At 41.2% G+C, this 27,516-nt stretch overlaps 2 protein-coding genes across 5 annotated transcripts; one reads left to right on the top strand and one right to left on the bottom strand.

Annotated features, from left to right (window-relative positions):
* Nucleotides 1-547: 547 nt before the first annotated feature.
* map7d2a (MAP7 domain containing 2a) lies at nucleotides 548-18,249 on the bottom strand. Of its 4 annotated transcripts, none has more exons than XM_030437408.1 (17): nucleotides 17,698-18,249; nucleotides 15,195-15,287; nucleotides 14,612-14,707; nucleotides 14,413-14,490; nucleotides 13,790-13,953; nucleotides 13,495-13,591; nucleotides 11,686-11,775; nucleotides 8,810-8,910; nucleotides 8,604-8,719; nucleotides 8,092-8,483; nucleotides 7,872-8,019; nucleotides 7,587-7,761; nucleotides 7,323-7,427; nucleotides 6,422-6,472; nucleotides 6,130-6,169; nucleotides 3,302-4,019; nucleotides 548-3,194 (listed from the first exon to the last, which is right to left on the bottom strand). In XM_030437408.1, exons 1-17 carry the CDS (start codon nucleotides 17,735-17,737, stop codon nucleotides 2,936-2,938), a joined length of 2,763 nt encoding a protein of 920 aa, XP_030293268.1. In that variant the 5' UTR covers nucleotides 17,738-18,249; the 3' UTR covers nucleotides 548-2,935. The 4 variants fall into 4 exon arrangements, with proteins under 4 accessions (XP_030293268.1, XP_030293269.1, XP_030293270.1 ...); XM_030437409.1 differs by having other exon boundaries at nucleotides 6,130-6,166; XM_030437410.1 differs by having other exon boundaries at nucleotides 14,621-14,707.
* A 1,992-nt stretch (nucleotides 18,250-20,241) lies between these two features.
* On the top strand, nucleotides 20,242-27,370 carry pdha1a (pyruvate dehydrogenase E1 subunit alpha 1a). Its single transcript, XM_030437412.1, has 11 exons — nucleotides 20,242-20,402; nucleotides 21,489-21,557; nucleotides 21,655-21,828; nucleotides 22,118-22,244; nucleotides 22,379-22,470; nucleotides 23,126-23,218; nucleotides 23,670-23,825; nucleotides 23,952-24,023; nucleotides 24,109-24,176; nucleotides 24,682-24,790; nucleotides 25,488-27,370. Exons 1-11 carry the CDS (start codon nucleotides 20,355-20,357, stop codon nucleotides 25,650-25,652), a joined length of 1,173 nt encoding a protein of 390 aa, XP_030293272.1. The 5' UTR covers nucleotides 20,242-20,354; the 3' UTR covers nucleotides 25,653-27,370.
* The last annotated feature ends 146 nt before the right edge of the window (nucleotides 27,371-27,516 follow it).

Raw genomic sequence — 27,516 nt, 5'->3', positions numbered from 1 at the left:
TGTATTTTGTAACCATCAATAATGCAAAGGCTTTTAAAAGGATCTTTATGCCCATGATAAAAACAACTCTAGTCCGTCATGCTTCTTCTCTAAAGGGAGGGTAATGTTTTGTTTTGTGCAGTTTATAAAAAAAAATCCCTACCTTCATTGATCTTATGTCCACTGTCCGTTTAAACTGTTTTGGTTTTTATTCAATTTCAAGGTCAATTTGGAGGATGGAGAGATTTTTATTAATTTTTTCTTCTATATCCTCGCCATTTTTCTCACTGAGGATGGAATGATTTTACACACAATTTAAAGTATAACCCAATTGGATTCAGCAGCACAAAACACTACAGCCTTTAAGATGCCAATAAAGTTGAGAAAGCAGAGGAACAGAACAGTATAGGCTCCATGACAGTACTGTGACATTAATTGCACATGGTATCATACAGCACTCGTTTTAGCTACTTGGGCATCTCTTTCACTCTGAAGTCCTTTGCCTCTATCCTAATTTTACTTCAGTCGATCAACAAATACGCATTAGCACACAAACAAGAACAAGAACTTCCAGTTGTACATTTTATTGTTATTCAGGTAACATTGTTATGACCATGCTAACCATGCACAATGTCTACAGCAATTACATAACTTAAAGAGTTAAGCTGACTGTGACAGACTGGTTTGGAATTTGGAGATGAGCAAACTCAAATGCCTTTCTAAGTGGTTTTATATATCATTCCTTCATACCTATCTACTTTTCTTAAAATCAGTACCCCTTTGCAAAAAAGCAGCATTTTAGTCTACATGAAGCAGCGTTGCAAAATATACAGCAAATCCTCTTTGAATACGCTAACATATATGGCTACTTCATTTAAGATAATTGAATAGCCTCTGTCAGGCTATCTAATCTCCGAGGAACACAAATGTCACTTTATAAATGACATAACAATGTGTACAAGCTGTTGGTATAACTGTTTGCAGCATGGCGGAGATGATGGGCTTCAAACCGAGGTTCAAGTATTACAGGTCACACACAACAATCCCGGTGGCCGAACAGGTAAAGAGAAACAGACTGACACTAACATCCATGTAACTGATCCATCCATCATAAGGCATCTCTTCTGAAATTACATTTACAAGTGACACAGGAAGTGAATAAATTGCAGTTGAATTGAAAGGAGCCTACTGGAAAAGTCATACACAGTTACTGCATAATGAAAGGAGAAAAACTCCAACAGCAGACAGCATCTTTAGAGCTACAGGGCTCACTTACAAGTTGATTGTTAGGCACACATTCTGCCTCAGTGCACGTCAGTCTTACACACCGATAGCCCCAAAATCTATTGATTTGAATATATGTATGTTACTGGATGTCTGATAGATTGATGCATCCGTTAGTGCTGTGCCTTGGAATAGCTTTACATAGCAAGGCACACCTACAGAGAACTTTTTAAATTACATGAAGTTGCTCAGCTGTCAGTATTTTATTTTTTTTTTATCTCATATAAGCACCTTGCCTGTGAAATAAGCTTTTATGAAAGCAATTACTGTTTATCTGCAAAAGACTCCAAGTTGGCGACTCACTCTGGTCTGCAACAAACATGTAGTAATCATTCATGCTGATGCCATGATGTTTTTAAACATTCAAGTTGACAGCTTTGGATTCATCCTCATCACACACGTGCAGTTAGAAAGTCCAAGTTAGAGATTTAAAAAAAATAAATAAATAAAGGGAATCATCTCAAAGTGAACAATCCTGTGATCCGAGCTTGCTGGGTTAGGAAGGACCTGAGAGTCCTGCTGGATTTTAGTTTGCCAGATAAACCTGTTAAAGGAGACATATTATCTTTTTTAGCTTTTTGCGTTCCATTCAGTGTGTTATATACGTTCTTGTGCATGTAAAAGATTTTGAAAGTTAGAAAGCCCAAAGTCAGGGCCAGCAGGAGCTCCTCTTCTGAGGCGTCTGAATGCCTCGTCAGTAGTCCCGCCTTTAATTGTGTGACTTCTTGACATCACACTCTGTCACCAGGTCACACATTTGCATAAGTTATGCCTATATTCACAGTAGGTGTTAAACTAGATGGAAACTGAAAACAGGAGAGAACTGAACGAAGACACTGCGAGCAGAGCTGGCTCAAGCGTGGGTGAGCTGACCAATCAGAGGAGACTGGGTATGGGAGGGGGATCTTAAAGAGACAGGAGCTAAAACAGAGCATTTCAGACAGTATGAGAAAGCAGATTTGTTTAACATTAAAGCCTGTAAACCTATTCTAGTGGTGACCCAAAGTAAAATTATGAACCTGAAAATGAGCATAATACGTCTCCTTTAAATTCCAGCCGGATCACTTATCACTACATGCAGGGAATAACATCACCTAGAAAGGACAAGTATTACAAATCAGGCCTCCGTGAAAACGAAATAGTCATGCCTTTCCCAGCGTCACACTGAATTAGATTTAAAGGCTTAAGAGGGCACGTGGAAAGGCAGAGGTACAGTCATCAACGCTCTGAGCAGGCTTGTTACTCCAGTACTGGGGCTGAACTGGGACCCAGAGAGGAATCTGTGCAGAGAAGATGAGAGATGCTTAACGTACGTTAGCAATACTGTGTTTTTATAATATTCAAAACCCTGATATTTGTCTTTTGTCATCACCTCACACATTCAGACACACCGTCTCTCCCTGAAACTCTTTAACATGTGCTCTCTCACACATACTTATCTCATTGCAGGTAGATGACACAAAATCTTACATAATTTCAATGGTCAGTTGATATGTGATTAGAATACAGGAAATGTCAGGTTTATATTGCAAGTCATGGTTTACAGTTTTTCATATATTTTTTTTTTTAAGTCAAACTCTATGGCTCTATTCCCATAAATGTAGTGACTCAAACTACGACAGAGAGAGGGAAGAGAGAGAAGGCAAGGTAGGAGACGAGCTAGATTAATGGACTACTTAATGCTGAGTTTATTCGAGGACGGAGGCGACACCCCGATGATCTTTGAGTCCGACATGGGACTAACAACGCCCTCGATGAGGTTCTTGTTGCAGTCCCCAGTGGTGCCTTCGGTGGACAGTTTGGGGTAGGTGGTGCTGCCTGTCAGGTCCATCAGATCTTCGAGAGCTCGGGTGTTACCCATACTGCTGTTCTGGATTTCGTTGACCGGTGAGAACTCCGGGATCGAAATCAGCTCCTCTTTGGAAGCCGGGCTGGAATATAAGTTTTTAAAAAGCAATTATTTTCTTTGTGTTCGAAAATCAGTGGTCCTCGAAGATCAAGGGTGTGAAGTGGTACTAGGTGTTACCTTATGACTCACCTAACCTCCATGGACTGCACCTCGTCACATGACCCCGTACCCTTCACATTCAGCGGCTCCAGCTTGATGACTGGCGTTGACGGGTGTCCCACCGGCAAGGTTGTCACAGAGGGTCTAATAACCTCCACCTGGGACCCTCCTTTAGCTTTCCCCTCAGCTGTTGTCACACGCTGGCTCTGTTGTTTGCTTACCTCAGCAGTGGTATGGCTGCTCATCAAGGCACTTCCTTCACCCTTCACTGCTCCGTTCATCATACCACCACCACCTCCACCACCACCACCTCCGCCCTTCCTTTGGTTGACTTTGGCATCTGTTGCCGTCCTTGTCGGCTCTTTTTTAATTTGGTCAGCGGCTTTAGCGTTTGCCCTGTGCTGATGGTTTACGTTCATGTCTACCTCTCTTCCCTGTTGTTTGACGCCACGATCTTTGGCCTCTTTGTTGGGTTGGCTGCAGCGCTCGTCACTGCTCTGTTTGGTTTCCGGTCTCTTGTCGGGAACACTGTGACTTTGCGTCACTTGTTGAGTGTTTTTTACTGGTAAACTCTTCGGATTGTCTATCTGTGCCACCGCTGCTGCTGCTGCTGCTGCTGCTTCTTTCTTCACTGGGACACATTCATTTGTGTTGACCTGGACTGTGACCTGCTCTTTGACTTGAAACTCAACCTTTTTGATCACCTGCTTGTTCACCTGAGCGTTAGTTTGAACAGTCTTTTCTTCACCTGTGGAGGATTATAAAAACAGTGGGCTTCACTTCATTTGGACAGTCCAGTTAACGTCAACTGAATTTCATTTGAGTGGACCTCAGTTTGTTTCTGCTAATAGTAACAGCTGATACCACATACGATTCTAATTATTGACATTTTTCCAGCTGTAAAAGCCAAATTAGCTGAATAAACCAGTGGTGGAAGAAGTATTTAGGCCTTTTTCTTGAAATTCAGTCTTTTACAATGAAAAGTCCTGCATTCAGTGTCTTACTTTAATAAAAGTACAACAGTATTAGCATTGACATTTACTACCTACAGTATTACACTATACTACACGTACTCATTATGCAGAAAGATCCATTTACAAATCATATTTATGATGCTATTGTATTATAATTAGTGTTGCGTGAGGAGCTAATTCCAGTTGGTGGGTAGCTTAACCTATAATTATATACTGAGGGATGAGAACCAGAGGGCTAAGTGACATTTGGGACAAAAATAAGTTACAAAATATATGCAATAGATGCTAGGGCTAATTATAGTAAAGTTTATTTTCAAACTGTAAAATATCCTGCTTCAGTTACGTCTGTATCTTTGACACGTGTGACAACCACATTTGAGGGTACAAAAAATGTTTATGTACATATTCTGTGTAAACATAGTATTATTAGTCAAAATGTTTTACTCACCAATATCAGTATTGTCATCAACGCCAAAAATCCAGTATTAGTCAGGCTTTTCAAATAAATGTTATTAAGTTGTTTCTAGCCTAGTAACCTATTTTGTCATACACACAGGAATAAACATAGTCATTTTTTTTTATTTTGGCTTCTCTATAAAGTTGTTCAAATGTCACCTACACCCCTCTGGTTGTCATCCCTCTGTATCATTCATTAGTCAATTTATATCTTATATTAATAATGTAAGCCTACACAGTAACTTGCAACTAAAGCTATTGAGCAAATATAGTGGAGGAAACACTTAGACAGTGGCCTCAAAAATGTAGAAAGTAACATACTAAAGTAAACTACAGGTACCTACAATTGTGCAAAATTATATGATAGTATATGATAATCTGCTTAGTTACACTCCACCACTGACTTTTTCTTTTTTGTTAAATTCAACCTACATTCAAACCTCAAAAACCATTGAGGTTCCCCTCATTTGCAATTGATCAATATGCACAAAAATAAGCTAAAGCTGCTGTAAGCTAACTTCTTGTCCGTTTTGCAGTTAGCGATCCCCTCCCTCCGCTGTATGTCACCGCATGAACGTGCAGCGGTAATCACCAGACATGGCAGCAAACAGGAGGATCCTGCTCTCTGCATGTTCATAAGCGGACAGGACCACCTCTTTGTGGAGTTCTCTGTCCTGATTGGATAAAGTGAGCAGGGATACCAGAACATTTCTTTTTCTTTTTTACTGCATGAGCAGGAGGAGGAGAGACTCAGGTGATTACCAATGAAATATAGAAGATAGTATATATAGTCATAATATAGTTTGTTAACACTTAATACAAATATATCACTTACGGCAGCTTTAAAACATTTTGAAATAACAATGCTCAGTCAGAACAGTCTGCACTGGACAGTCCAAGTACTGTTCGCTCAAACAGTGGAGTGCATGAATCAAGGACATTTTCAAGAGCAGCTAATTTTATAGTCGGCTCCCCTAGTGCCGCTCTACGGTAAAAGGTGCCCTCTCAGCACCAACAGGGAAGGTCTTTGGCTGCTTGCTCCATATTCCAGAAAGTGTTGCATAACCCACACCAAATGATTTTCAACGTATGGCCCAAAGCACAAGCAACATAACAATGAGCAATTTTGCTTGGTCAAAGCTGGCGTAGCTGTTCATTCGTCTGAGGAGCCAAAGCATCGGAATTATAACATAAGAGGACCATAACAAAAAAGTGTCCATCTCCAATTAAAGATGACACACAAGCCAAAAACTCATGGAGAAAAGTAAATTGTTGTGGCGCATGCTCAAAATAAGCCCATAAAAGAATCAGAAACCACACATGCCCTGTTTGCATTTTTACAGCTGCAAGGCATACAGAGAGGAGGGGGAGTAAGCAGGGAACGGCAAGCACACTCAGGTATCTGCGGGACGTGAATAACACACTAACCTGGAGGGGAGACGGCCCTCGTCTCCACCTGCTCCTCCTTCTGGTTCAATGCAGAACAGAGACGATCACATCAAACGTTTGATTGAGGGCAATCAGGACTCAGAACCAAAGTATCACCAATAATAGAATTTAATAAGAATAATAATAAGAACAGAAAAATCTGAGTTTTCAATAAATTAGAATTGTAAAAAAGAAAGAAAGAAAAGAAAAGAAAGTCTTGATCACACAATCAGCAGGCTGTTTAAAGGCAGCAGGACTACTGTACGAGAACAGAGGGCGTCTCTTACAGTACCTTCATGTCAGCTTCACCCTTCCTAGTTCTCTTCATGATCTCCTCGATCCTCTGCAGAAAATACATCAACACTTAATCAATATGTGAACCTTAACCGCATAAGCTTAAAAAATGTGTCAATACCTGCAGTCTCTGACCCGACCTCAGACATGGAAGATGCAGGTTTTGCAATGTTTTACCGCTAATTTTTTTGTTCAGCTGGTTGAATCAGTTGTTAGCATGTTACTTCGCTAACGTGGCTACTCCCAGTCTGGGGCAATGTTTGACTAACACTGTAATATTGAGAGACAGTTCATGAGAAACTGGGTGAAGGTTAAGCCTCATTTGCAGTTACTTTTTGGGTTTGTAACATTACTGCAATTGCGGAAAATTAGCATAATATTTTTCTGTTTTCTTCTCGCTTAGTTTTTTTAATTAGCATAATAAGTCTCCTTTAAAGGGACAGTTTGCCCCAAAATTAAAATATACACATTCTTCCTCTTAGATGTGGTGCTATTCATCCATCTGGATCATTTTCATAGAGATGACTGCCTTCTCTTAAATTTAATGATGGTTTGTGGTATTTTCTTTCCACTACAGAGGTGCTAGGTGGTAGCTAAGGAGAGCTAACTATACTAACTAAGCTGGCTAACATCGCAGCTCAGTTGAGCACGAGCCTCATTCATGACTAGGTACATGTTTCCTTCTGCACAGTCGGTAGGTGTAGATTGGTATATAGAAATGATTTCTGACAAAGAGACAGCCGAGTGCCATCTAGTTCCATAATATATTCGAAAGAAGGCAGACATTGCTACGGCCGACATCTCTAAAACTCTGCAAATCACACCACAACGATCTAAATGGATAAACAGCAATACAGGTAAGAGGCAGTCATCATAAACTGAATGTGTTTAACCATAACCTTTTTTCTCAGTTGCCTCTCCTCCTCTTCCTGTTGCGCCTGCAGTTCTCTGTCCTGCCGCTGTCTCTCTGCGTCCTCTTGAGCCTGGACTTTAACTTTTTCTCTCTGTTGAAATCAAGAGGAAACGTTTTTGTGACAAAAACTGGTAAGAAAACCTATTTTGACATGATATGTACTATAACTATATTCACAAGATATCACCAAAATTTTTGATCAAATACATACGGCATTAAAGCAAAAAACACTACTTAAAGTAACTCTTACCTCTTTTTCCATCTGGGCCTGTAGCTCCTTCTCCTGCTCCTCCTTCTTTTGTTGGTCTTCTTCTTGTTTCAGCTCTTCCTCAATTTTTGCCTTCTCCTTCACTTGTTGAGCCTTCGCCTCCTGCTGCCGCTGCTCTTGCTGTGCCAGTTGCTTCCTCCGCTGCTCTTCCTTAACTCTGATCGGCAGGCGGATACACTTATTAAACCCTGTTTATAGAGTTGACCCCACCCACCCCCCCGGTCGTTCAGTGGAATCTTGAATTCATGATTCATTCGGATAACTCACCTTTCTTCTTCTTCTTGTTTCCGTTTTTCGTCTTCCAGTTCTTTCTGAGCACGTGCCTGGCGCCGACGCTCGGCCAGCACCCTGGTCGCCTCCTCTGCGTTGGTTGTGCCAGCTGCCATCTTCGCTGCGGATGCGCAGGGTTCTGATTCTGTCAAAGAAAGACTGGTGTTAGATCACCCTAAAACTTGATTTAGCGTAAGGTTGTTTGTATAAAGTTCACCTTTTTTCTTGTCTCCGTCCTGCGCGTTGTTCTGCGTCCTCTTCTCTGAGGACTCCACTCTGGGAGACATGTTGTCCCTCCTGTCAGGGGACAGATTTCTTTCAGCGGAGTCGCCTCTGAGATGCTTATTAATAGTGTCGACTTTGGATGACCCGGGTTTAGTGGCTTCAGTGTTGACCACATTCTTCTCCGCTTGCGAAGACAGATTTGTGATGTTGTTGTCGGTGTTCTTCTTCACCGCGGTCTCCTCTTTGGACTGTTCGCTGTGTTTTTCCACCTTCTTGTCCTCTGCTTTCCTATCGTCGTTCAACAGGTTCGAACGATGTCTTGTGGGAGAGCAATGGTACTGACGTGTATTGCTCGGCGACTGGGCGCGCATCTTGCCAGCCAGCCTGCAGACAGATACAGAGACGTTTGGCCTCGTGACAGGAGAGACGTTTAAAAGCAGTGCTGTCGGACAAGGCAATGGTCTCTTCCGACCTTCCAGTTCAACACCAAACAAATAATCTTACTTGGAGGTTGTCGGGGAAGCCAAGTGCCTGGTGATACTAGCAGGGGATTCGGATCTTCTCACGGGGGATCCGCAACCGGGAGATGCAGTTCTTCTTTCTCTGCGCAGACGCTCTTTCTGTCAGTCAGAATGATTTAATATATTAGATCGTGCAGCTTGTATCCATTAATGTTTGACTCTTACAGTAATGTGGATGCGAGGTCCAACCTTGGGGGTATTGGGAGTGGACTGCGAGCCTCCCTGAAGTCCAGCTCTGTCTGTAGGGTTTAGTGATGTGCAGAAAGGTGACCTGTGTGGGCTGCAGGGTGCTGCATGACGACAAACAAGATGCTTATCAAATCAGATGATGGCAAACAGGAAGTGGCAGAGGGATATTAATACAGTAGCCGGGGGGTGGGGGGGATTGACTGGGCAGTGTGTGCTGCACCTGACTGAAGCTCACAGACTCGCTCTTGCAGCCAGAGTCAGGTGGATGATGATACTAAAAAAACAAATGTAATGTGAGTATTTGTTGCAATCTGAGCCACAATCTTAAATTTCAGGAATCCATGTTTCACTGAGTAAGGAGATTTTACTTGAGTAGAAAAACAGAAATCTACTACCTAAGTGGCAGAACACACGCTGGCAACGTACATTTCTGCAAACCACAGATGGTCAAACTCAATGTTCTTTATGTTGCAACTTCAGTTAATGTTGTCGCAACTCTGTGCTTATGATCTGGTTAGGTTTGGGCACAAAAAAAGATTTGGTTAGGGTTAAGATCACGCAAACCACCTGAATATCTTGCCTCAAGCATGGCTGGAATAATAAATATCCAGTGGTTTCCACCCATAATTTCTCTATGTCTTACTTTGTTTATATGTGGCGGACCCTGCCAACTTTCTAGCTTCAAACAGCGTTCTGGGGACCTTGTTTTCCTCTGAGAACAGCTTGTTTATGCCAGTTACAGATCGAATAAATATTTCTGAGACTGTATCATCACCTTTTTAAGATTGTACATTTTAATTTCAGAGTCGGAATTTCTTTTGCAAAAACAACATATTGCCCCTTTACTATATCAGTGGCTTGCAGAAACGTCATTGCAAGCGTTCTATCCGGCGACTGAGCTGTTTTATTAGCTCAAATCTAGAAGACGCTTCTCAGTATCACATGTTTTTCATTGTTGATATTTTTGTAATTACTTTTTGCAGCAACATATTAAAGTGCATCATAAACTTTGTCCAGATCGACACCCAGACAGCCCTTCTGTCCTATTGCACTTTTTAAAATTGGCACGCAAACACGGAGGGACACATTTGTGCCAGAAAGAGGCCATTGATTTCCCGGCCGAGGGATACTGAACTCATCATTGTCTTTCAACTTCCAGCACGACTGGTTCAGCCAGCAGTCAGACTTAATGGGGTGTGCTGGTGCCACTCTTAGTCATTATTAGTAATGAGTCTGTGCGCTACTACTTCAGTGTGATGCATGCACACACATGCCAGCGTGGTGGCTGCTAACAATTATCTTCAAACCCAGCTCCCAACGTCTGTGTCCTCGCCACACCCAAAACAAATGACAGCAAATGAAAACACACACAGCCCTTCAGCAAACTCACAACCACAAAAGCAAGGACCCTGAACATGGATCAACAACTAGAACACTAAGGGCAGTCTTCTTCCGGTCCGTCTGTCACCGTCACTAAAGAGTAATCTCTGCAGAGTTCAGCCGTCCCAGTGGGATGCCTGTATCTGTGTCTATTTTAGTGCACATATTTCTATTCTAGGTCATGTGCGATTAATCTCTCCGAAACCGTCTGCTCCAGGGAGTCAGCACCACTTAGCTGCTTTCATTTTGAAACCGCCTATTCCAGGTTATCAAAACTGAATTGAAACGCCGACGAACTGAGAATAATACCCCCGGTGTTTGAGATCCCTGAGAAGTCGATCTGATCCAGAGTCCTTCGGCCTGTTTGTAATCAACAGGGGTTACTAATCTGGGAAACTAATCCAGCGGTTGACTTCGAGGGAAATTTGAAACAGAAGTGTATGTACGTGTCTGCTAAAGCACAAACCACATAGTAATACAGGGCTGAGGGTGATAATTTTATGCACTAAAGTGTGTTAACAGGTCTTGGTGAGTACTACTGCAGACTTTTGTGGCTTGTAATCTCCTAAATTGCCTCCAGTTGTTTCATTCAGTGTCTAGGTTGCATTGTGGGTAATGTAGGCACCAGGTTTTGAAAAGGAAGAAGGATGCATGAAATATAAAACAGTCAGACAGTGTCACTGGAGTTCAATGCTAGAAAAGTAGACTGCTTTTCACAACCTGGCGTCTACATTACCCACAATGCAACGCAGCGACTGAGTGACATCACTGGACACAATTTTTCCTCTGGCTTTATACTACTTTTTTCACATATGCAGTCGTACTCCCAAAGACCTGTAAACACATTTTAAAGGTCCCATGTTAATGCCCGTTTTCAGGTTAATATTTGTATTTAAGATGCCTGCTAGCGGAGTTAAGACATTATTTTTTTCATACTGTACACTGCTGCACCTTGTCTATTCACCCTCTGTCTGAACGCTCCTTATTAGCTCCTGTCTCTTCACATTCTTCCTGTCCCATATTCCCTGCATGGTGGAGAATTAAAGAGATTAAAGTCCCTCCAGGAGGATAGGACGATGGAAACGTTTCAGCTTAAATCTGCCTGAAAATTAGGTTAGATCACGATAAGACCAGTACTTTTGGATAAATCTTTGGCTATATGTCAGTATAAGCTCCTGCACTGACAACATCTGCCTGTTAAGTCACATCCCTGGGGCCTCGGCGGTGTTGTCCTTAGCGATGACAACTTAAAGAATAAAGCCAGTGCAGCAGAGCACAAACACTGCAAACATAAAGTACAATTTATCATTAAAAGCTCAGCAACAGAGCAGCGTAACGTGCATGCATCACAGGAAGAAGACGACATTTGCCTTTGGTTTAAGTCTCAGCCCGCACAAAGGCAAACAAACACAGACACGGCAACATGTGGATGAACATGAGGGGAGATACATTTGGGAGGGCAAGGGAGGGGGGGGGGGGGGGGGGCTTAACTTTACCAGATTCGCTGACAGCAGGAAGGGGGGAGGCAATGCCATGGGAAAAGGCGGAGGCAGCAGAGAAAGGGAGTGGGGCATTCTCACTGTCACCTAAAGGTAGCGGGCGGAGCAGAGTAGAGTAGAGCAGAGGTGAGCAGTCAGAGCGTTATGAACAGTTTATCTGAGCAATTCCTCATCCACCTGTAGAGACCTGGATGGGAGTTAACGAACCAGCAGGGGTGTCGTGATGTTGCGTAAACTAAACTGTCCTCTATTTTGCCTGATTTGAAGCTTTGGGCATTGATTCAGATTTTTGATTTCAGGCTGTGGTGACAGAAATGCACACAGATGATTTCTGTGTTATTTTTCAAATTTCCATTATTTCAATCCACTACAGGCGTTTGAAAGGTTGAGGTTCAGAGCTACAGAGACCCCTGTGCAGATGTGTAACTCCATCCTGTCTCTGTGGGAAACCAGGAACACATTTCCGCTCATGCGTACTTCAGCAGCCAGGCTGTCGGCAATGATCGGGCCACGAGAAGGCTCTTTTTAACACACACACACACACACACATACACACACACACACACACACACACACCTATGGCATACTGTACATACAAACTTGGGCTGGGCTATATATCATAATTATATTGTAATTGTAATATGAGACTATGTATCATCTTAGATTTTGGATATAGTTATGGTATGATAGGACGTAAGTATTGTCTTTTACTGGTCTCCTCATTTGTGTATGTTAGCGGACTAAACGCTAATATTAGCTATTGTTGCTATATGGACAATAAAAAGAGTTTAATACATGTAAATTGCAAGAAACTGTTACATGGAGCCCTTTTAACCCTTTAAGACCTGACTTTCCTGTATCGGTCAAAACAATTAAATTTGTGAATTCTAAAAATGTGATTGTTGTTTTGACCTTCAGGGCCACCGTAGATATTTCATTTACTGACTATGTACGTAGATGTGTACAAAAAGGTTCAGAAAGTAAATAGGAGGGTTATTAAATCATAACAGAGGATACTGAAGCAAAACTGACTTTTTTCAGAGAAATTAATGATCCATTGAACTTGACCTCAACAAAAGTTGCTGGGCCAAAATCGTTGCCCATTGGCTCAGAGGAAGAAACTGTGGGCTTCCTTGACCCAGATCATGATGACGTGATTACATTCACTACGTAGCCCCTGAATGCCCAAATAAGACATGGACACTTCTTCTCTTTACATGAGTTTTTAAAGCATATGGTTCAAAAGTTATTTAATATTTCAGAAGAATAGGTATTATTGGCACCTAAGGTCTGGGTATTTAAGGGTTATATGAAGGCTGTATTATAGTGAAGTGATGTACATACTCTCCAGACAGTTAACCTCATTCTAATACTTGTCTTTACCCACTTAATCATTATATCCACATTACTGATGATTATATATCAAAACATCTTGTGTTATTACTTTGTGCAGTATATCGAGGTATGTGATTAAAAGTGATATTTGATTTTGTGGCCCAGTCCTATCATTAATGTTGTGCTTTTCAAGGAGAATTGAAAATAACTAGATATTTAGTGTGAATTGTGAAATAGCCTAAAAATATTGCCCATATATCGCCCGGCCCTAATTCACACACGCACATACACACACACACACACACACACACACACACACACACACTGTGTCATGGTGTCTCACAGAAATACAGCAAAATGCATTCCCTCTTAAAAGCGAAACCTCAATATCAGATCCTTCACATTTGATCACCCATGCCCTCTGTATCAATATCACTGAATTTATTTTTTGACTGTACACTCAGTCCCTACCTGCTCCTGGGTGGCAGCCTCTGCTCCAGCGTTTGGTCCTCTGCTCCAGCTGAAGGCTTCGCTCCAGAGAGCGTTTCATCAGGGCCTCCAGACGCTCCTGAACACAACACAGCAGAGATGATCATTGTTTATTTGATCACTGTCGCCTCTCCTATTGTATTTACTTTTTTGTCAATTCTATGCACCACCAGCGATGAGTCATGTGGAAGATTTTTAGGTTTCTTTCAAATGCACAACCATGATTGGATAAAGTTTAGTGCATCCTTGATTTAGATGTTCCGTTAACTCAGCTGACCCTCTCCTCCTCGAGCTGCTGCCTCCTCTTCTCCTCCACCGCGGCTCTGCGGAGCTCCTCTTTCTGCCTCTGCTCCTCCAGCCGCCTCCAGCGCTCCTCCACTGTGCGTTCGTACTGCAGCCGAGCTCTGCGCTCCTTCTCCCTGATAAGCTGCTCCCTGGCCGCTGGAGGAGACAAGATCCATGTATTTTTGGCTTTGGGATTGGGAAAAATCTTTTGTCTCATGAAATCTGCCATTATATTTTCAACTTCTTTGTGTTGGCTGTGAATTGGACTGTCATGAAGATAGGAATCCTTGTCATCATGAGGCAACTGCAGGCGCCGCATGATTAACTGCGAGAGGGAGACCTACTTTTGCGGATTATTCTGTGTTACTGTCACATTCTCTGAAGTGACTTAGCTCATCACATCAAACAACCAAGTGAACTCGGGATAAATCTTCCACCGGCTAGCAAACCACTTCCACAACCAATTAAAATGTGGAGAGGAAAAATGCCAGGATGAAAAAAACTTTGCAGGGGGGAACTGCACTGAAAAATAACAACGTCATTACAGAGAATGTCAGTTCCCTAAAATCAACCTCTTTATTCGCCAAAAAAAAAACAACCCAGAACATCACCTACCCAGGCTTCTCTCCCTCTCCTCACGCCTCTCTTTGGCCAATCGCATCCTGTCGTCCGTCTTCATATAACCATCAACAACTGAAAGATGAATGGGGACATCAGAGAACAAAAAAAAAGGGCAGAAGGGCGGTGGTACTGCAGCAAAATTAAAAGAGTACGCACAAAAGGCCATTCAACAGAAGCAAACATCTGGACTTACTTTGTTTACCTGCATGGTTGTTGCTGATGTGAGCCGCCAAGTGCGACGGGGAAGCGTGTCCGTTAATGTGTGGCTTCTTCTCTGCGCTGGATGGAGCTGGGATCATCATGACAGAAGGGGAGAGAGCGCACGCAGCTTAGTGTAAAGAGGAATGACATCAGCGGCACAGTGCTGACCTGCAGTGCTGCTTTGTCACCGGCAGAGGGAAAATCTGTGCGGGGCGGCTCTGTGTCAAATGCATTGTGTTGCAAAAACACCAAGTAGCCCCACACCAAGGGCAAACTGCAGCAATATGCTGCATGAGAGGGGAGGAAGCTGCCCTTGATGTGATAGTCACTCCACACATACTGAATGCCTATTTTGGTTATTGTTGCTGAGCTGGTGTCAGCTCCTGATAACGGAGCAGCCCCTCAAAAACATTTCTGGACACGCACGGGCCTACAGAGTCATATCATGAATTCCGTAATGTTTCTCTAGTGATTGTGCGTTAATCCACATCATTGTGAAACTGAAACCCTCATTTTTCTTCCAGACAAAACCACTTGGAAGGAGAAGCGTTAATTGGCCGGAGAGGATTACTCACTCGTTCTTCCAGTCCGAGCCGGAGAGCTGTGGCCGTTTGTCGGAGATTTCTTCTCAGGAAGCAGGGTGATGGATGGTGGTGCCATCTTTTCACCTAACCAAAGAAAAACAAGACACAGAGTTTTATATTTAAACAGGAAGCTCATATTTCCACAACATCACAAATCACAATGGCTGTAAATGGTGTTGCTTATCATTATATACTAAAAGTCGAACGGAACTGAGTAGGGTGGACACCTCCGCTAAGGGCCAACAGTTCTCTTTAACTCAATCCATACTAGTCCAATACCGAATAAAACATTTAAATCTGCATCAGATTGTACTTACTCATAGACACCAGCCACCTAAATAGACCTGATTTTTAAAATTCCTTAGTTCGTCCCTTCATCCGGAACTGCATCAAAAGTCAGTGGGGTCTATTCTGGGCCTGGACCCATCCTCTATTCAAGTTTCATGTAAATCCATTCAGTAGTTTTTGTTTAATACTGGTAACAAACCAACCCAACAACCGACCAGGTGAGAACATAAACTTCCTTGGCAGAGATAGAAATCATATTCCCATAATTTTGTCAAGATTGTGATTGTTTATTGTTTATTGTGATTTCTTGATATCAAACCAAACAAACATGTTTTCATCTGGAGAACAAGATTTATTAGTTCAGGATGTAACAATCGATACTTTATCATTAAGGCTGTTTTGTCACATATTTAACCTTTATCAAAATATTTTTAGCTTTTTCTCAGAGATAGACAGATGTTAACTTATAAAGTGTATTAAGTGACAAATAAACACCTAAATGGGAGTAAATACTTTTTTCATATTCCACTATGAAGCAGGTATAGTTTAAAATGTCTTTTGTCGGCATTATAGTTGAAATAAACAAACTAAATAAACAGTGATCAGACAAATCTACTTTATAATAATGAAGAGCTGTGAACAGTAGCTACATCTAAATCTCAACACAGTGAGTGAATGATTATCTGAGGACGTGCCCTTAAAAAAAAGAATTTAATTCCACAAATTCATCCAATCAATACGTGCACTGTACAGTAAGCGGAATTGCCGACACAGTCAGTCGCTTCACTTGATCAAGGGAATTACTCTCTTTTCACTCAGGGCTTTCATTGTTTCACTGAGACCTGGCAGACAACACTGAGTCTGATCATAGATGTGGTCGGACAGGAGAGCTGAGCCTTACGCACTGACCTGGATTTTTTTTACCCTCAACTGACTTAACTAAACATTTCACTGTGCACATTCATCATTTAGCATCATAACGCTGTATTGATTTCTTCAGTGGTCAGAAGGGTTAGTCCACCTCTAATGACCTGGGAGGTATTTCCTATAGCTTTTGTGGTTTTGAGGGGACTAACAGTCATATTGTGTGTCATATCCTGCAGAGCTGTCCAGGCATTGTTCTTCAACATAAACTTGTACTTGTAAAAATACAAGCTGAAGAAGCAACATTTGTCTGTGTAAGATTGTTCCATATAGCTGAGAGCAAAATCAAGACTTATTTTTTGGTCTAGTGTCGGGCTGGAAACTAATTTTTATTTTCATTTTCGATGACTTTGCTGATTATTTTCAAGATGAATCAATTAATCGGTCTATAAAATGTAACAAAAGTGAAAAATGATTATCCTGATTTCTAACATTTAAGAAGCTGAAACCTGGGAAGCGTGAAAAGGGGTTACATCAAACATATCAAAATGATGGAGGGCCTTAAAAAGCCTTTGTTATAGCGGCTAAATACATTGTAAGAATTTGATGATTTCATAATTAAGCCACTATGATAAAGGCTCTTTAATATTTTCTTTCTTGTTTTGACAGTTTGTAGAGCCTGGATTTATATCCAGCAAATGTTTGACAACAATTAACCAATTTATCAGAATGGTTTTCTTTCTTTCAGTCCACTAGTTGATTAGTCAGCAAAAAAGGTCTTTAAGTTTCAGTCTTCCTAACATCTCCAGTCACCTTGCATCATTTTCCAGTAGTCCACTTTCTCAGTGGAGCAGTGACAAGTCTTTTCCTCCTCCCTGGACTTACAGCTGTATTAAATGTGATTATTGATCCGCAGGGAGAAGCTCCCCTGACAATAAGGTCAGAGTCATCACACAACGATTGGATTCTCACAGAAGTGATCCAGCCTCCCTCTCTCTACCCGTCTGAACTCTTTTAAACCCGATTGAGTGGCGTCATCTCCTTACAAAAAAAAAAAAAAAAAAAAGAAAAAAGGCTGATTCTGACCCTAGTCACTTCTGATTATTGTTCCCCTTGTGGAAAAAAACTCACACACAGAGACAAGGGCACTGAAATTAAAACATCCCTCCGTGCTGATCACGGTGCACCCGATGGACCTGCGGCAAGTGAGAACCGGCAACGCTCGGCGGATAAACAAAGCGGTGACGATCAGCAGCAGCCTGCGAATGTCAGTTGCGTCATTCGTGAGTCTGCCTCGAATGACGGCGCAAAAAACACAAACAATCAAACCCTTCAAGCTTACCTGTTATTGTCGCGCCCGATGATGCGACTGTTTTCGCCATGGCAGCTGTTTAAAGAGTGAAGGTGAGAATAGAAACACACACACACACACAAAAAAAAAACACCCAAACGCAGCTGTGGACGCGCGGTCAACCCAAAACAGTCCGCAGTGGTGCCGACGCAGCGCAGGTTCTTCCCCTCCACAGCAGCCGCGAGGAGGAGAAGAAGAACAAGAAGGAGGAGGAGGAGGAGGAGGAGGAGGAGGAAGAGAAACGCAGCCACAGCGGACAACGAGCACAGCCGGACAACATTCAACCAGAGAGACTGAAGGTCATTGTGAGGGCTGGAGACGAGAGACGAGAGAGAAGAGTTGTGTGGATGGAGGAGAGAGATGCCGGGATGATGAGGATGAGGATGATGCGCACACAGTCGGGTTCCTACTATCGATCGGCCGCACCGTGCGTCGCAGCGTAAAGCCCGCCCCTGATTCCTCCGGCTGTGAGCGCATCACCGGCAGATGGAGGAGATTTCCTCCGTGCAACCCCGCCAGACCAGGTCCGCACCACGCTTCAGCTGACTTTAATGATGGTTTGGGATGCATTGAACACAATGTTCACAAAGACTGAGGTGGATGGGGGACACAAAATGGCTCCATACAGCTGTGGTTTAATCAAAGTCTGCAGAAGCCCCCAATGTCCCAACAGATGTGAAAAGACTTATTGACACCCTGAAGTTGTAGTTTTGTAGAAACTCAATATAAATGGTATTAATACAAACTCAGAAATATTTATTTATGGCAAGCTGTCCTCAGGAAAATAAGATCCCCAGAACGCTGTTTTGAAGCTAGAGAGGTGGCAGGGTCCGCCACATATAAACAAGGTAAAACAGTTAGAAACTGTGTTGTCCTGTCATATTCAGTCGTGTAAACAAAGAGAGATGGTTTATTTAGTTTGTTTAGGCAAATGAAGATCTTTCTCTTTAAAGCTCATTAAAGCTGAAGTCCTTTAAGCTAAGCTAAAAGCATTGCGGCGAACGGGCTCAGCAGTGCATCAAGGGCATAAAGAACATCTTTTCAAATCAATTTCGCATCTCAGTGTTTTTTGATTACGCCTGAACAAGCTGTGCAGAGCCATTTTATGATAAATTATATATTTAATTTGTTTTAAAACAAGTCCCCATTTACTTCAGTTGTTTAGGAGAGTGCTGCGAAATGTTTTGTCAACTACAAAACGTCGCCCGACTTTCCATCAACACAAGTAAATAATATCCGAAATTTCCTTATAGAGTGAACCTGTCCCTTTAATGTGATAAATAACTGTTTTGCAAATATAACGTATGCAATACAATCCTATACAAGAGGTCAGTCATGTATAACATCACGTTCAGAGGCTTACATTGTTCAGCTTTCATCAGTTTGCTCAACATAACATTAAAAGTTGTTGGCATTTTTTGTGTTGTCGTATTTCATATGGGAGATCCATGAAAAGGAAAAAAGTTATAGCTATCAGTATTTGTTACTCAATATGCGTAACATTTTTGTAGGGTCACATATTTGCAGCATTTTGGATTGTATCTGGCCATGGTAAAAAGCCTTTGCTGTGGTAATGGCTGGATGAGGGCCTGAGATAAAAAAAAATGAGCTGCAAGGCCTGATATTCATTCTTCCAACTCTGTGCACTGAGTGAATCTAACATCGTCTCCAAATGCACATCTAGCAAAGTGCACACTGCAGACTGCAGCAGCTTTTCTGCCTGCAGTACCAAAGACCTACTTATACTCGCGTGTTGAAAGGGTTCCAACCTGTGGTTTCTTATGGGTCAGATATTAAATGTATTTAGTACATAGCATATTTATAAACTGAGATGTATCCTTGAAACTGATTTAAACAAACAGCCCGAAGATCTCAAGGCCTGTATCATTTATCAAATTCCTAATCAGGACACAGAATCTAATGGGTCACATAGTGTAACCCCTGTTACAACTTGGTATATAGTTTTGGCAGGAGTCTCATAGTAGGTTAACACAAATGCTCACATTGGGGTCCCAGAGACTCAGAGCTCTCTGACAGCTCAAAAAACGTAATCAGACAATTTTATCATGTCAGTGTTTCATGACTCTTCCTATTACTGTGACACTTATAGACCCCAGCAGTGACGCATTGGCTCCATCCCTGATTGGTGTTTACAGTATATTGCTTTAAAACAGTCTGTCTTCTAGTCTAAATTTAATAGGGAGTTAGACCTGTGTGGGAGCTAACCCAAATATAAGTAAAGTCACCATGTAGGAGAACATAGGCTACTGTGTCAGCAAACAAAAATGATATTTGTTGCATTGCCCATTTATAACATATCAGGCATTTTCCATTATTTGGCAAAGGGAAGGATTACCATTTCAATATTGTACTACAATTAGGTAATACAAATGAGAAGCTATTATTATTATTATTATTATTATTATTATTATTATTATATTATCATCATCATTAGTATTAGCATTATTATTAACATGGAGTTCATGTGCTGTCACTTACAGACCAGAGAAGAAGTGCTGGCAGCAACGTGGTTTGCTGCCGTAATTGAAGCCAGAGAAGAAGAAGAGCAAGCGGAGCCGGAAGGACAGAGGCTGACAGAAGGACGGAGCCGTGCGCTGCTGGAACTGAAGTGAGCTAGCTCAGGAAAGATGCTGTCCAATATCTCTAATGTGCTGAGGGCTGGCGCTCAGAAAAATGTAAGTACTGTATACGAGATCATTTTCAAACTATTGATGATTTTAGCTAAACACTGCATTACAGTCTCCCTCTAAAAACTCAAATGATTACCCAAAACAAGACTGTCATCGCGGTTCTGACCTTGTAAGGCCGAATGGTAGCTTGTTTGGCTAGCACAGCTAAAGTCTGCACAAAAATCTAAACTCTTTATGACAGTGTCAGTGTTGTTGTCAGTGAATGTACAGTCCTGTAAAATGATGTAAAATTTGACTTAGTTTCAGATTAGTCCTACATTTTAATTCAGGGGCTGTGTTTTCACTGCTGTTTTATTAAACTTGACAGCTAGCCTTAGTCACATAAAAACTAGTTAGCTTTAAAATTGGCTATTTTATTGTCATTAATACCACGGACAACTCTTCATTTGAAGATTTTTTCCAAAATTTGTGATACCTTTAGTTTACTTTAATTGCTATTTCCTGCATGAACCAGTAAATCAGTTATGCTAACTTAAGACAACGTCTCTGAGGACTTCCTGAGTTGAACAAACTGTATAATTGTTAAATACAGTTATACTTACATTTATTATATTTTATTATTTGTTATATTAAAGAAGTGTGCTTTTTTCTCCCTCCAATATCTGTCCATCTACTGTGTCAGATGCAGTGTTGATTACGCTCTGCATGTTACCAAACACTTTGTCTCACCAAACGGTAACATATTTTAGAATTACTCATTTGGTAAGAACCAAGTCGAGTATCGAAAACCGTTAAGCACTGGAGGCTGCCATCAAATGTATGGTTAGACTTGTAATCTTGGTTACACTTGGATCATTTCTGGTTTAAATCAGTATTCTGACAGTTATATGCTACTAACATTTAGACAAAGTTGAGTACAGCTGCTTGTGTTTAGAAAAGCATCTGGTTATATTTACAAATGGAAAAACGGGTTTTGTAGAAAAAACGTGCATATTTTTTTAAAGCAAGGAAACGGTATATTGTTTAATATTGTTATGGGAACTAAGGTTCTAGTATTAGATTTCAAACCTTAGCAGATTTGTAAGCCTCTCTATCCATCTTGTTATTAACTTTCCTTCTCTTTCGCTGCAGGGAGCTGCGCTGGTCATGTCAGCACGCTCATATTCTGACTTCACAACCCAGGCGTCCTTTGAAATAAAGGTGAGCTTCAAACACTATTTGGTTGTATGTTCTGCTAAACTGATCAAATCACCTGGAAGTGTGTTAAGTATTATGTGTATTTTTTTTTCCCCTCTAGAAATGTGACATCCACAAGCTGGACGAGGCACCGGCCACGGAGGTGGTTATGACTCGTGATGAGGGTCTGCAGTATTACCGCACCATGCAGACAATGAGGCGTATGGAGCTGAAGGCAGATCAGCTGTACAAGCAGAAGATCATCAGAGGATTCTGCCACTTGTATGACGGCCAGGTTGAGTGAGCTATAATGTTTCCTTAACTATACAGTGAAAACATTTGAGACTGTCACACTAGAAAAAAACATTCACAACCATTTTGGAAAAACAACTGCATATCATTTATTACTTTGAAATTGACGATAAATAGATAAAAAAGACAACTTGTCAAGAAATGACATTTTCAAAATATCGATACAAATTTCGTTTTTCAACCTATCCCCCTTTTGCTGTGGGAATAATTAACAGTCTTTTAGAACGTGTTCACATAGTCATCGGCTCAAGCTGTTTGTTTTCTCCTTGTAGGAGGCCTGTGCGGTTGGTATTGAAGCAGCAATTAATTTGACAGACCACTTGATCACTGCGTACCGTGCCCACGGCTACACCTTAACCAGAGGAGGGACTGTGAGGGAGATCATGGCTGAGCTCACTGGTGAGTCTTCAGTGCCGAGACATTTTTCAGTCACTAGATCGTTTTGCAGCTCAACATAATCTTTTTCAAGATGCTCACTGTTTTTATTTGACCCTCAGCTTTCTCATTCTCATCCTCTCCTTTTTAATTTACAGGGAGAAGAGGAGGTATCGCTAAGGGCAAAGGTGGCTCTATGCACATGTACTCTAAAAACTTCTATGGAGGAAATGGGATTGTTGGAGCTCAGGTACACCACTGGAGTCTAACAGGCTGTTTTAAAGCCACATTATCATCTGTCCTGTATTTCTTTTTGCCACATTCTCTCTTTAGCTGTTTTTTAAAATGGTTGACAATGTCCTCTTTGACTGTACCAATTCACATGTTGTGGATGTAGCATAAATCTACATGTTCTACCTGTATCCTGTCTGTTTTATGTGATTGCAGTAGGTCTTAAAAGAGCTAAATGTAGGTTTAACTAGTGAGTCTGGTTTGATAGTGTTTACTGATATACTGGAATAGTGAGAGATATGGGTCATAGACAGGCTTATCTGTGCCTTCATATTACATCAGGGCCTGACTCTAGTTATGCCAGAAATACTTTGGTGAGGAACACTGAATAACAAAACCCAGACATTTTTGAAAATTACTGTTGTTATTCAGCCATACTAATGAAATTATGTTAATGCCAAACACATTTGAAAAGAAGGTGCAGTGAACTGAAGCAGGAAAGGCAGAGAGACAATTATTTGCTACAGCGAATTAGAACATTCGGCTGGTTTTATCAGTAATCCACATCAGATCTGTGTTTCATGAAATGGCTTCTTGTGACGTTGTTTAAATGAGCATCTCATACATTATGATTTGATATAATGTGACCCCAAACATCTCTGAATTCATCTCAGGTTCCCCTGGGTGCTGGTGTGGCTTTGGCCTGCAAGTATTTCGGCAACAATGAGCTGTGTGTCTCTCTGTACGGTGACGGCGCTGCCAACCAGGTATGTCACAGAAACGACTGCAGTTTTAATCTAGCTTTGTTTAATTACTAGATGCGATCAATTGCAGCTTCGTTTTAAAGGAGGAGACGGTGTTTTGCCAATGACGAATGTTTAAAACCACTAATGTACTTCGTTTACATCCAGTCATCAGGGTTGGTTCTAAACACATTTTAACTGCATATCTGACCAATGCGGCTCATACATTTAGAATGTCTTGTTTTTTAAAAGTGTAAATAAAGTGTGGTGGAAATGCTGTGTGATCCCTCATGTGTGCCTGTAAAGATGAAGACAGTGGACTAGAACTTAACTGATCAGTACATTACATTGCGCTTAAGTTGGAGCAGCCACATATTGTTGGGCACTTTCAATAGTGTGATTCTTCAACAATGAATCAGACTGATCCTATAGACACCCAGGTGACTGATCGTTGTGTCCTTTCTGTGTTTTACAGGGTCAGATCTTTGAAACCTACAATATGGCAGCTCTTTGGAAGCTGCCCGCCATCTTCATCTGTGAGAACAACAGGTACGGTATGGGCACATCAGTGGAGCGAGCTGCAGCCAGCACAGACTACTACAAGAGAGGAGACTTCATTCCTGGTCTCAGGGTACTGGTCTCGCTCGCATCCTTTAACCCTTCTGAATACAATAGAATTCATATATGTAACATTTTCTGTATGTTTGTACAGCTGTGTATCACGTTACGATATTTGGGATATTGTTTCTGTGTGTAGGTGGATGGGATGGATATTCTGTGTGTTCGGGAAGCGACCAGGTTTGCGGCTGAGCACTGCCGATCTGGGAAGGTGGGTCAAAAACATGAAACTATCTAAACAGACAGTGTGGCTGTCATTTTCTCAGCTAAACTATGTGTGTCTTACATTTCACAAGGGTCCCATTCTCATGGAGCTTCAGACCTACCGCTATCACGGACACAGCATGAGTGATCCTGGCGTCAGGTAAGTGATCAGTTCGAAACCTTTTGGACATTTTATTTGGTTAAAATGTAAGTGCTGTAACGGTATTTCTTGAAGCATTATTAGAAATCATTTGATTTATTTATTAATGATATCTCATCTCTATCCTCACTGTGCTGCTGCCCCTTGCTTCTGCCACCGCCCCACAGTAGTGTTCGTAGTGGCCTTGCATTGCCCTGACCACAGCCTAGGGATGGACTGAACACACACTAATATGGCTATTGGCTGTAGCAGATAAACGCCTTGCTTAAATAATACAGGAGGAATCTCCAGATGAGAAATGTAAACAGACTACAAATCCTAGCAAAATGACTATTTTGTTCTGTTGATTGGTTTTGTACAAATCAATTCTCTTCCTTTTAATAGCAATGTAGTGCTGCTGATCAATATTTTTTAGTTGTAGCTCTTGGATTTGATTTCAGCTCTAAAAGATGATTGTAGTAGTGCATCCCTACAACATTCCCTGCACCAATCTGTCCCCTTTCAGCTACCGCACACGTGAGGAGATCCAGGAGGTCCGCGGTAAGAGCGACCCCATCTCCCTGCTGAAGGACCGCATGCTCAGCAACAACATGGCCAGCGTGGAGGAGCTCAAGGTATTTTCAGTTTAGATTTTGACATCTTACTTTTCAAATAAATACATGAATTTAGCGTTATTGTGACGATGGCTTCCTCAATTAAACGTTTGGGGTATCTGGATTGAAACCAGATACACATTATCACATTACATAACTAAACTGCATACAACGTAAATGTGCAAAACATCTAAATGTAATTTATCTAGAAACAAAGATAATTCATAGAAAAATTCAGGATTATGAGGTGAGGGGAAAGAGATGCAAATTTTAAGACGATGCATAAATAATTTGTTACCTGGTTGGATTAGGGTTAGCAGTCCTCTTTTGAGGTTTGGGATGTTGTTTAAGAGTTTACACACCAAACGTGTTTTGTTGAAATAGGAGAGAGAGCCCGTATCACTGGTTTTAACTTCTATCTCGTCACAGCACAAATGCTGTAGGGACTTTTGCCTCAGGCGAACACAGAGGGGACTGTCTTTGTTTTATGTTTAAACATTTAACTTTGTCTGCTACATGTAATGCCTCAGTGGTCTAAATATATTAAAGATATTCCTTAGCAAAAATGTTCTTTTTCAAATGCACAGAAATTATAAAAGGTTTATTTATTTTCTCCTATTGAACAGTGCATCCATATGTCCTTCGTTGTGCAGATGTAAATATCCGGTCAGCCAGCAGATTACTACAATTTTCTGTCTCTGCTGTGTTGTGTCTGTAGGAGATCGATGTGTCGGTGAGGAAGGAGATTGAAGATGCTGCTCAGTTTGCCACCACAGATCCTGAACCCCCACTGGAGGACCTGTGCAACCACATCTTCTACAACGACCCACCCCTGGAGGTGCGCGGCACGAACCCGTGGACTAAGCTCAAGTCTGTTAGCTAAAGTCTGTTCATCACCCGGCCTGCCCTGTTATATATAAACCCCCCCCCCCCCCTGCCGCTCACATACACACACGCACCATATAACGTACTACAAACTGTGCCTCAGACCCTGTTCCATCAACAAGTAAATTAATGTCAGTGCTGTACATTTGAACAGCAGGGACCATATTCACAAAGATGTTCTGAGAATAAAACTAACAAAGATTGACACGAACACTAATGGATTCACATTGTCCCTATATAGTCCCTCTTTAAATTACTACTGTTGGTGTCAGTCAACAGGGGTTTTCATACACTTTTCTACTGAAGCTTTAGCTTCCATGGGCTTGAAAGTTATCAGTGCAATACATAAATTTATCAAAAAAAAAATCTTACTAAGGGAAATGTAAATTAGACGAACACAGCAGTAAGGATGGTAATTAAATGGATTTGGTGCTCGAAAAACAACCTCAAGTGCATCTCCATCTCACACTGAAACTCCTGAAATTCTTTCCCAATTTTATTTATTTATTTATATTTCCCTGTCGAGATATTAAACTGTTGGTCAACTCACCACATTGTAGAACTTTATTTTTAGTTATTAAAAAAACATTTTTTGACTTTGGTGTTATTTCAAGTCTTTATCTCATGTATTAAGTGCATGCACCAAAAGACATAAATGAAACAGTTTTTTTGTTTTTTTGAAAGGGCTGTATTTAAAGCACTTTGCATTTTTTTGTCTCAAAGGTTTTGTAAATCTGGTCCCCAGTGAATATATTTAAGATTCTGAATTGCTTGTTTGATGATCATCTCTGGTCACTTTTGAGGTGCGATTGATTAAATGTCCATTCATCACTGTTCTCATAAAGAGACTGTCTGACCTGTAAAAACAAAACAAACAAACAAAAAGACTTTGTACTCTTTACACTGACGTGTACATGATAAATCATTCTGTTTGAGTTAACTAGTTCTTGTCTTTTTTTTAAATAATTATAATTCTTTCTTTATTTAACCCCTTGTTACAAAGTCCCCATATAAGGCAGCAGGGTTAAAACTGTCACCATTCTAAATATGTCTCCATAATGATACGTAAGAGAGGGTAAAGAATACCAAGGGAAAGGTAGCAAGTATTTTAATTTATCTTGCCAAACCACACACACACGTGCCTGGCAGATCTTGAACTGTTTTGTGGATGAATGTGTACTTCCATGCTGGCGTCACACTCCAAGCTAAGCAGGTGATTCTTTCATCTAAGAGTCAGACGTTTGAAGGAGTGTGTTTATCTTCATTTGGTTATTTTGCAGATACTCAGGTGCTCTGGTGCCTTGTGAGTTTTCCCAAACTGTTAATCTTCATACATTTGGAGAAGCTTGCATCAGTAGCTTCATGTGCCACTTGTACTGTTTGTTTCGCTCACAGGGTTACATTTTAACGTGTCAGCAGTGGTACATCATTTGCTCAAATGTACAGAGATAAGTAGACGTTTTGATTTTGCATTGACGCATTGAATGGGTATCAGAAGGGAGTGGTCTTTCTCTGTAACATGATGATTATTTAGTAAAATAAAAAGACAGACCAAAATACAAATGTCAGCATCTGTCTTGATACGACTGAGAAGGCCTACAGAGGACTTGTTGTAGTAAACTGTTACATTGAGGATGGCAGATAATGAAAAGGAAATGCTCCATGGAAACAGTGGTTAAATGTGTGCGTGCATTGTAATAAAAATACTGTAAAGTAGTGCGTCTGTGTACTTCTCTTTCTTACAACACAGGGTTTATTCTTCTCATCTAGCTGCAATGTCTGTTCCTACATATGTTATACATATATAAATATATATATATGTATATATATATCATTCCAAAATTAGTTAATATTTTTACACT

The sequence above is a fragment of the Sparus aurata genome, chromosome 13, assembly GCF_900880675.1.
Source record: "Sparus aurata chromosome 13, fSpaAur1.1, whole genome shotgun sequence".
Lineage (NCBI taxonomy): Eukaryota > Metazoa > Chordata > Actinopteri > Spariformes > Sparidae > Sparus > Sparus aurata.
This window is presented reverse-complemented; position numbering and strand designations above follow the sequence as displayed.